Source organism: Pelecanus crispus, chromosome 8 (genome assembly GCF_030463565.1).
Source record: "Pelecanus crispus isolate bPelCri1 chromosome 8, bPelCri1.pri, whole genome shotgun sequence".
Classification (NCBI taxonomy): domain Eukaryota; kingdom Metazoa; phylum Chordata; class Aves; order Pelecaniformes; family Pelecanidae; genus Pelecanus; species Pelecanus crispus.
Window position 1 is genome coordinate 43,167,648 of NC_134650.1, and position 10,164 is coordinate 43,177,811.

Sequence of the window (10,164 nt, forward strand, 5' to 3'; positions counted from 1 at the left end):
TGAGGTGTCTGGAGGAAATTGCACATGAAAATGTGAGCGCCTCCAGGATTAGCTGGTGAGTTGATGTTTTGACAATTTAAGTACCATTTAATTCTGATTTTTTAAGAGCCTGTAAATGGCTTTCTTCCACCCTACTCCGCAGGATCACCTGTAAAATTATTGACAGTGGGCATGCATTTATATCAAGTCTCTTTCTACCCTTTTCTCCACTACCCACGTGCCCACACAGTGTTCTCATTCTCCTGCAAGGCTAAAGAACCATCAGGATTTACCTGATGATGGCAAGAGCTGAATTCAGCTGAAATTTCTGAACTGTGTTCTCATCATGTGAATCAGTTTATATGCGTGTTCCTCTGCATCTCACGTTGCCTTGACCTGGCCAAAGCTTACTGTGTTGGGGTTTTTTTGCTTTCTTATCACAGGATTTTCTCATTTTTTATGCCAGTCTTTGGTTTACTAACTTGGGGGAATCTGTATTTTCAACTTGGTTATATGAACTACATCACCTACAATCACCAGTGAAGAAAGGAGCTGGGTTTTTTCTGTTCTGTGAAATATTACCAACGTTGTTGGGAGAAAAGAGGAGGCCTGGAAAAAGCCAAAAAGCAAGAGTATTACACAAGTTTATGGTAAGAAGAAGTTAGGCAACTAAAATTACCAGAAGAGGGGAAGTCAAACTCTAGTAAGGCACCCCTGTTGTGTAAAGTACAGCAGAAGCTGAATTACTAGAAACAGTCGTGTTCCCTGTGTATACCACAAAGACATATCCAAAATTCACTGAATGTGTAATCACGTTTAAGGCAATTTAGTTTACTCGTTCTGATAATTTAACAATAGTTTAAAAAAGACAAAGACTTTGCATCTTAATGTAAAAAATGAAGCTCTGTTTGCTGGTTTTAAAGTGAAATTAACGTCAGCAAAAACAAGCGTTAATTCCTTAGAAAAGTTTAATGACAACAGTTAGAAATTACTAAAAAAATAATTTAAAAGGATGTAGTCTTAAAACCGCTGTGAACAATTCTTTGGGTCTGTTCTTTTTCTCCCCCGAATTAGTACGAGTAGATGAAAACCAAACATGAGTTCATGTTGGTTTCCTGTTTCCATTTTTGGGAGGGAGGCATGCGAATGAGGCCTAATGAATCTTTCCTGTAGTATGCATTAAAGGACAAGAGAGACAATTTTAAGATCCTGGGCTAATGAATTCAGGTGTAATCCTTTATGTTATTACTATTTGATTTTTCAAATTCTATGCTCATCCTGTGAATGTAAGACAATGACACGACAAATCACTGGGAAGCATAACGGTGTTAGATTTAACACTGCTGGGCATGTTTTTTAATTCTCTACTTACAAACCATCTGTCATTAAAAAGATTTGGAACCTGGCGTCAGTGCCCTAGGAATTATTTTCATACTTATTAATAAAGGAATTAAAGCTGACAGTTCTCATGTGAGACAGCAGGGAGCTTTTCCCCATGTTCTGGTGGCGCTTTTTTTTTTTAACTCTTGGTCCTTATCGGGTTTACTTGTCCCATTCTTAGAATCATAGAATCGTTTAGGTTGGAAAAGACCTTTAAGATCATCCAGTCCAACCATCATTAATCTCATCAGCCGCGTTTCCGCTGCCAAGACCTTCAAAGGAGCACCAAGCGCTGCAGATAGAACGATGAAGGTGTAAAAAGCTCCTGCTCAGCAGCTAAATCAGAATCACATGCCAACACAGGTCAGGCTCAGTCTCTGGCAGGATGGCAGGATCATTGTTTTTAATGCAATTTACTAATTAAAAATGACTACCAGATTACGGAAAGTCTGGAACGAAGCGGCTTGCTTGCTAAAATAGCGTTTTAGCTCCCTGAACCGCCCGCGCCACAGTCCGCTTTTCATTAACCTATAATTCATTTGAATATTGCTCGGCAATTATTAAATACGCTCCCGAAGAGAACAAGCGCGGGTTGTGTTCCATGAGCAGCCCTCCGCCTTTCGCCTGGAGCTGCTTTTCCTACAGATGGAGATCTGCAGCAGGGCCGCGGCAGGTGTATTTTATTCAGCAGACGTCCTGTAAACGCATTACAGCAGATGAGCTGCATTTCTTCCTTTAAATGTACACTGCGAGATCCGACTTGCAAGCCAGCTGTTTCTCGGCGGCCCGTTTAATCCCGCAGAGCCCGGCTTTGCCTCTTCCTTTGAGCAGCTATTTCTGTATCGGCTCGGCCGGGGGAGAGCGCCGCGATGAATTTTAATGCTTCCACCGGGGAATCCCTCCCGCCTCCTCCTTTTGGATGAGATCCTCGAGGAAAGACCCAGAACACAGCGAGGAGGGGGCGGAGGAGGAGGAGGAGGCGAGGGACGGCGTAGCCGCGGTGCTGGGGCAGGCGGGCAGCGGGAGCCGCCGGGAGAGGGGGGCCGGCAGCCGGGGGTGTGCTTAGGGAAGGCGGCGAGGACGCCGCCGAGGCGGGCAGAGCCGAGCCGAGCCGAGCCGAGCCATGGCGGGGGAAGGATGACTCGGGGCGCATTCGGCTGCCCGAGCCCGGCGCCTCAGCAGCAGCGGCCGGCGCGCCGCGGTCCCGCCGCCCGCGGACACATGCACCCGCCGGCGTCCCCCGGGGCCGGCCGCGACGGGGACAGCGCCGAGGCCGTGCCGCCGCCCGGGGCTCCCGGCGAGAGGCAGAGCCCGCGGCCCGGCCGCTAGACCGCCTGGCCGTCCGCCCGCCGCGGCCCGAGAGCAGCAGCGCCGGCCGGGCGGGGCGCGGGTGCAGCTGGGCGGCGGGCCCTGCGCCGGGGAGCGGCAGAGCCAGCGCCGGGCAGCGGGCAGAGCCAGCGCCGGCCCATGGATAAGGCGGGCTCGCTGCACACCTCGGTGCCCGCGCCGCCGCCCCGGCTCTACCTGCCGCGCAACTTCAGCTGCAGCGCCTGCCTCTATGGCAGCCTGGCCGAGCAGTGCAAGGGCGGCTGCAGCCCCGACGCCGACGGCCCGCCCGCGCCCCCGGTGCGGGAAGCGGCGGGCGAGAAGCAGCCGGCGGGCGAGAAGCAGCCGCCGGCCCGCGGGCGGGAGCCCTCGCTGCCCGCCGTGCCCCCCAGCCCCACGCAGCGCCGCCGCGCCAAGTCGCTGCCCACGCCCGGCGACCGCAGCCTGCGGCCGGCGCCGCAGCAGAGCCCGTCTCGCCGCAAGACCGTGCGCTTCGCCGACTCCCTCGGCCTGGAGCTCACCTCCGTGCGCCACTTCTGCGAGGCCGACCTGCCGCGGGTGCCGCCGCCCGCCGCGCCGCCGCGCCCCGCCGACCTCTTCAAGACCAGGAAGCCGCCGGCGCTGGGCGACCTGGAGCCGGTGCTGTTCGGGCCGCCGCCGCCGCCGCTGGAGCCGCTCTTCCCGCCGCAGCCCGGCGCCAGCCCCGGCTTCGCGGAGCGGGTGCGGCAGCACAAGGTGAGGCTGGAGTGGGTGCGGGCCGAGCCGGCGGGGCTGCGCGGCGCCGTGCGCGTCCTCAACCTGGCCTACGAGAAGGCCGTGTCGGTGCGCTACACGCTCAACCGCTGGGCCAGCTGCGCCGAGGCGCCCGCCGCCTACCAGCCGCCCGGCCCGGCCGACGGCCTCACCGACCGCTTCGCCTTCCTGCTGCCCCTGGGCGCCGCCGCCGCCGAGCTGGAGTTCGCCGTGCGCTACCGCGTCGCCGGCGCCGAGTACTGGGACAACAACGAGGGCGCGAACTACCGGCTGCGGGGCCGCCAGCGCGTCCCGCCCGCCGCCGGCCCGCCGCAGGACCCCGACAGCACCGCCTGGGTCCACTTCATCTGAGGCGCCGCGGGGCCCGGGCCGCGCCTGCCCCCGCCCAGGGCCGAGGCGGCGGCGGGCGGCGGGGCCCCCCTCACGGCGGGGCCCCCCTCACGGCGGGGCCCCCCTCACGGCGGGGCCCGGCGCTCCCCGGCCGCCGGCGCAGGCCTCGTTTCCAGCCGGCTCCGCGAGTCGCTGCGGGACGCTCTGCCCGGTTCCCTCCGCAGACGGACAGTCGGTGTTTTCTGCTTCACTGCCGGTGCCGAGGGGACCCCATCCGGGCTGTCACGGCGGGGCCGGGCGCCTGTGGCCAACGCGCGGCCTGCGCCCCGCTCCCCGGCGCGCTGTGGCTGCCAGCGAAGCCGGAGGGGCCACCGCCCTGCCCAGCCGGGCTCCGGGGGGCGGGGGGCCTGCAGATTCACCGCTCAGCACCGGGATCCGCAAGTGCGAACAGGTGCTCCGGGGCGCCGGGGGGGCCTGCAGAATTCCCTGCTCAGGACCGGGATCCGCAGGCGCGAACAGGTGCGGGGGTGCCTGCAGAATTCCCTGCTCAGGACCGGGATCCGCAGGTGCGAACAGGTGCGGGGGGGCCTGCAGAATTCCCTGCTCAGCACCGGGATCCGCAGGCGCGAACAGGTGCGGGGGGGCCTGCAGAATTCCCTGCTCAGGACCGGGATCCGCAGGCGCGAACAGGTGCGGGGGTGCCTGCAGAATTCCCTGCTCAGGACCGGGATCCGCAGGCGCGAACAGGTGCGGGGGGGCCTGCAGAATTCCCTGCTCAGGACCGGGATCCGCAGGCGCGAACAGGTGCGGGGGGGCCTGCAGAATTCCCTGCTCAGGACCGGGATCCGCAGGTGCGAACAGGCGCTCCGGGGTGCAGGGGGTGCCTGCAGATTCACCGCTCAGGACTGGGGGGTGCCTGCAGAATTCACCGCTCAGAACCAGGATCCGCAGGTGCAAACAGGTGCAGGGGGTGCCTGCAGAATTCCCTGCTCAGGACCGGGATCCACAGGTGCGAACAGGCGCTCCGGGGTGCAGGGGGTGCCTGCAGATTCACCGCTCAGGACCGGGGGGTGCCTGCAGAATTCACCGCTCAGAACCAGGATCTGCAGGTGCAAACAGGTGCAGGGGGTGCCTGCAGAATTCACCGCTCAGGACCGGGATCCACAGGTGCGAACAGGTGCTCTGGGGTGCAGGGGGTGCCTGCAGAATTCACCGCTCAGGACCGGGATCCGCAGGTGCGAGCAGGCGCTCCGGGGTGCCGGGGTCGGGGTCATCGCTGTCACCGCAGCAGGGCCAGGCCCTGGAAGCGGGGCGCAGCGCCCCAGGACGCCGTCCCGCCACCCCGTGTGCCCAATCCTGCCTAAGCCAAGCCCGGCCCCGGCGGGGTGCGGGGTGCGGGGTGCGGCAGAGCCTCGCTGGCCGCTGGCGTTAGCTGCCCTGCGGCACCAAGGGCCTGAGCCGGCAGGGTTAAGGGACGGGGGGCGGTTTTGACCCCCGAAAGACAGGAGTGCGGGTGCCCCCAGGCGTAGCCGTGTTTCGTCGTGCTGTTAAAATGACCGGTTTAAAGCAAAGATCTGTTCTTTTTAAATTTTGAACTCCGCTGGATGCGTTTAACCATATTTAGAGAAGAAAAATAATGTTACATACTAATTGGAATGCGACCCGCTGAGAGATTTTTATAAAGCTAGTGTTTTGTTTTAAAATTCACGTGGTATGTTGTTGTAAAGGTTTTTCAGGATCTGATGCTCGGTCGGTAGGACTGGTCCCATAAAGCTGCTTGTGTTCAGGTCAGCAGGAGACTCCTGGAACTGCACCAAAGGAACTAGAGATGCCAAGACCTGAATCCATAATTTTCGTCTGCATCCCAAGCACCACTTTCCGTTTTATTTCTGTTAACAGTTTAATTGAATTTCTTTGCTAAGGTATCAAGGCAGGACCCAGCTTTCTGAAAAACAAAATGCTCCAAATTTTTCGTAATGATTTCAGGAAGTGGCAGATTTCACAAAGCTGGCTGAATTCAGTCAGACAAACTGAAGAAAGTCGTATCTTGCCATGTAAAATACATCAATAAAAATTACAGAGCGTGCTGACTTCTGCCTTCGAAGGTATGTTTTAAATTACATTAGCAGTAAATATAGTATTTTCCTTTTTAACTTGCTTTTTCAGCTCAGCTGAATACAGGTTGTGCTGGTGCCAAATCTGGGCGCTAATTTTCCAGGATTCAGGCATGTATGTGTTTGCAGGAGAGGGACCCCTACAAATACAACTTCTGAGAGTGGTAAAACTGATGTCAGTGTGATTTCAGATTATGAAGGGGTGTAAGATCAGGCCTTCAACGTTTTGGATCTTCTGTAGATTGCTTAGGAATGAAATGTGATTTTTTTTTTTAAACTGCATTTTTGTGTTCCTCAAAAGGGTTACGTGTCCCAAACAGCTTGAGTAATGTCAAGTTCTCATAGAACCTTTTGACTTTGGTGGGAATTGAGAGCACTTTTGTCTCCCAAGGGTCTGGTTCAGTCACAATAATTAAACTTACAAATTCTGGGAAAAAAAAACCAAAGGTCTGGAAACTTGATGGGAAAAGAGTATTTAATTTAATTTCTCTAGATCACTGTTTCTGATTTAGTAGAAATAATAGCAAGACTACTTTCTGTAGTACTGGTAACTTGGTTTTCCTTTCCCAGTCAGTTTCCTAATCCCTGTTTTTTTAATAGGAACAGAATATAAAGGAAGTATACTGTCAACATCTACTGAGTATTTCATGTTTTAGAATATTAAGGCCCCAATCTTGTAATAAAGTAATCCTACATATTGCTAGTACACATTTATAAAGCTAGGATTGCAGAACTAGCGTCTTAAAATGTTCATGATTGAAGCATATTAAGTGGTGTATTTGTTAAAGAAAGCCCAAGTGTCTTCTAGTTAAACTTTTTTTTTATTTTATTTTAATAAGAGCCTTAATACTGGAGAGAAGGAAAAGGACTTGTCTCCACTTGAAAGCACTTTGAAATCTGGTGGAAATATAGCCAAACATCTTTTTATTTATGTGTTATAGCTTTCCAAAACATTTTTTGCTTGGCCTTTTTTACCCAAATAGAGAACCAATGACTGTTAACATAGATTGGTGAAAATGCTAGGAGAAAAAAATAGTTTCTATGCATTTTAGATTAACTGATGCTGCAACTTTGCTTATAAAGATTTAACAAGATTGCCTGTTTACTGTTTTAATGGCTTTAGAAACACAAACGGTGCTAAAACCATTTTTAACAGTGAATAACTGTAATTCTAGAGCTTCAAGATTATTTTCCAGTGAATGGCAGTTTTCATTGTGGTTTGACTTATGCAGCATCCGCAGGTCTCTAATCATTTAAAAATCTCCTTATAGCAACTGTGGCTTAAACTCTTTAAATTTGGAACACCTAAATGGATGTACGTGCATCAAGTACACTGGCAAGTTACTGTATTGCCCTTTTTTTTTAATCTTGGCTTAGGTGAAATTACTGTTGCTCTCGGTTGAAATTTTGTAGGCAGAATTGGGCTATGGCTTTATAATACTGTTCAGATATTACTGCTCTTTGCTTATTTATGGCCCCATTTGGCAAATAATAAATCTGAATCTTAAACCTTTTGAGGGTATAGCATCCCAGAAGGATGTTTCACAAAACAGAGACTCCTGAACTTTCAAGCAGTGAAGCTTAATTTCGTGGGTAACTTAATGGGCCACAGACTATCAATGATATATGTGCAAGTCCAGTAAAAGACGTAGTCTTCTAGAAGCATTTAGAAACACCTGCTTTTTAAGGCCTGGAAAGGTAAGGATGCGCCCAGTCGGCTTTGACTAGAGAATGCTCTTGATGAAGTCTGCGGAAGAAGTTTGAGATGTTTTAACAGAAGCTTATCAGTAGTATATGCCAAAGCTGCACTGCTTTGATTACCCATTGTCACTTCTATCGCATTAATTTATTTCCAGGCAAGATTTATTCAGGTTTCCAAAAACATTTTCAGTTGCAATGACCGTGAGTATTTTTTCCACTGGCAGCGTTCACGCAGTTTCCAGTCCTTTAGATTTCAGTCTGATGCTATCTATGTGTGGCTTGCTCAAAGCATTGTGATAAATGGAGATGAAATAAAAATCCCAAATAATAATTATCTAATATTTACATAAATGGTGACTTTGAGGAGAAAAACCTGTGTTGAAGAGGATAATTTTCAAGTTGGCGGGACATCAATCATTTTAATGGGAGCATGAGCAAAACAACTTTTTAAAATCACATTTCTAAAGAATATAGTTCCACAAAATGAACTTTCACAGGCAAAGTAAAATATTTGAAAATTTTCAAGCCAACCTTTTTCTGGAAAGAAAGGTCAGCTCTTTGCATTTTTCTTTGCATGAGTAGAACCCGTGCCACCTTCCTTTCCAAGGGATACTAGAATGGTTTAGGCAAGGCTGAGGTCGTGTACTTCACTTTTAAGTGAATTATTCATTGCTCATGACTCTGCAGATGTAAAAATCGTGTCTGTCATTTATTGTGCAAAGGTGTAGCTTTATGAAATGTGCCATGTTATTTTCTGTGCAATATAATGCTACTTTATACAGTGAGTCAAATTGTACCGTATGTCTGATATACATTGATGTTTGCTGCTTCACACTTAAACTGGTAGGTTTTTTGCATGTGATTCTATGCTTTTCATGGCAGTAGTTTTGAAATCTACCCTAATTATTAGAACTCCTAACAGGAATTGGAACAATTAAGTGACTGTAAATGGAATTTCAGCGAGCTAAACATATTACTATTTATTAGCATAAAATCAGTAACTGAAACTTTCGTACTTATTTTCAATAAATGTATATTATTTCAGGTAAATTTTTTTTTTTCTCCTTTTACCATTTGCAAATAATTTTTTGATGTGAATGTGTGGGCCCTCGGTATCTCAGTAAACAATAGAATAAGTACACGCTCTTTGTTGTTTCAGTGTATGTGAGGGGAAAATGTATCACTTGAATGAACAAATGTCTGTTCATGCATAAGCATGATCTCTTACAGATACATGAAACGTTTTTCCACAGCGCCAACAGGCAAACATCTGCTAATTCTGTATTTTAATGTAAAGTAACATACGGAAATACTCAGAATCTGCTTTTTAACATATTATTAAATATATGTTGAAATTTTTATGTGCCTTTCAACATTTCCTAGGAAGAAATCTCATGTATTCCTTAGCTGTCTCACCAAAAGTCCAATAACAGCTTTGTCACTAAAATGAAATTTAGACTAAAAATGTAATAAAAAATTCTTAATTCCTGATATGTTTTCAGCTGTGCCAGAAATCCTGTATCTGTAGCAGCCAGAAGAATTTGATAATATTTTCCCATATTACAGTGAAAGAAATTACAGTCAGAAATATGTCTTCCTGGTACACTCCTGCAGTTATGTAGTTAAGTAACAAAACCAACTGTGACTGTAGTTAATATTACAGAATATATTTATTGTATATATTCACCTCTTACACAGATATTCTAAATATATATTCTACCTGAAATCAGAAGTTCTAGTTTTTTATGAAATCTGTTTGTGGAGACATGGTCTTTTCAGCTTTTACTGTTATTTATCTGATGCTGTATAATGCATATTGTTAAAACTTTTGGATGGATTTAATCTGTCTGCACAGTTTGTATCATGAGATAGAAGTGCTCACTGTAAGGAATATCTGAAGAAAATGACTTTCACCTTCCAATTATACTGCATGGCTTTTTGGCAAATTTTCAGTAATTCTGTTTCCTATACGCACTTCATGTGTACATGTTCTGAATATATGAAAGGATTACTTACTGAAATGAAAATATTTTTGAGCACTGAAATTAAGGTTTTTCAAACGTAAGTAGCTTAAGGTAGGAAGTAAATACAGTCATTTTTGCTGTAAAATAAAAATTAGCCTTATGTAGAGCTGATCTGTTTTGTTTTGTTTTGTTTTTTTAAATGGAAGGTGGTGGCATTTTTCAAAATGAAACATGTTCAGGGAAACATACCTGTTTGAATAGGAAGGTTTTCTCAGGTTCAGCTTATATGAGAGAATTGCCCTAGAATAGTGAAGTGGTAAGAATACTTCCTTAAATCCGGGTATGGACTTGAATGTAGGTCTTCCGTGGTCAAAGTGAGTACTGAGCTCTAAAACCATTGGCTATGGGTTGGACTCTTTCTCTGTCCAACTTACAGACATGACTTTATTTTATAGAGAGGATTTTTGACCCTGGATTTCCCCATCTTGTATGAATATCCTCTTCATTCAGCTATCCTGGCTTTTGTTTGAGCTTTCTGTTGTTGAGAAGGGTCTGATTTTATTTTTATGCAACATAGGAAAATTATTTTACATTATAATTTTGGGGGGAAGGCAGGA

At 48.5% G+C, this 10,164-nt stretch overlaps 1 protein-coding gene across 1 annotated transcript; it reads left to right on the plus strand.

Moving 5' to 3' along the window:
- Positions 1-2,826: 2,826 nt before the first annotated feature.
- PPP1R3E (protein phosphatase 1 regulatory subunit 3E) lies at positions 2,827-3,789 on the plus strand. The gene has a single exon (XM_075715194.1). It carries the CDS (start codon positions 2,827-2,829, stop codon positions 3,787-3,789), a length of 963 nt encoding a protein of 320 aa, XP_075571309.1.
- The last annotated feature ends 6,375 nt before the right edge of the window (positions 3,790-10,164 follow it).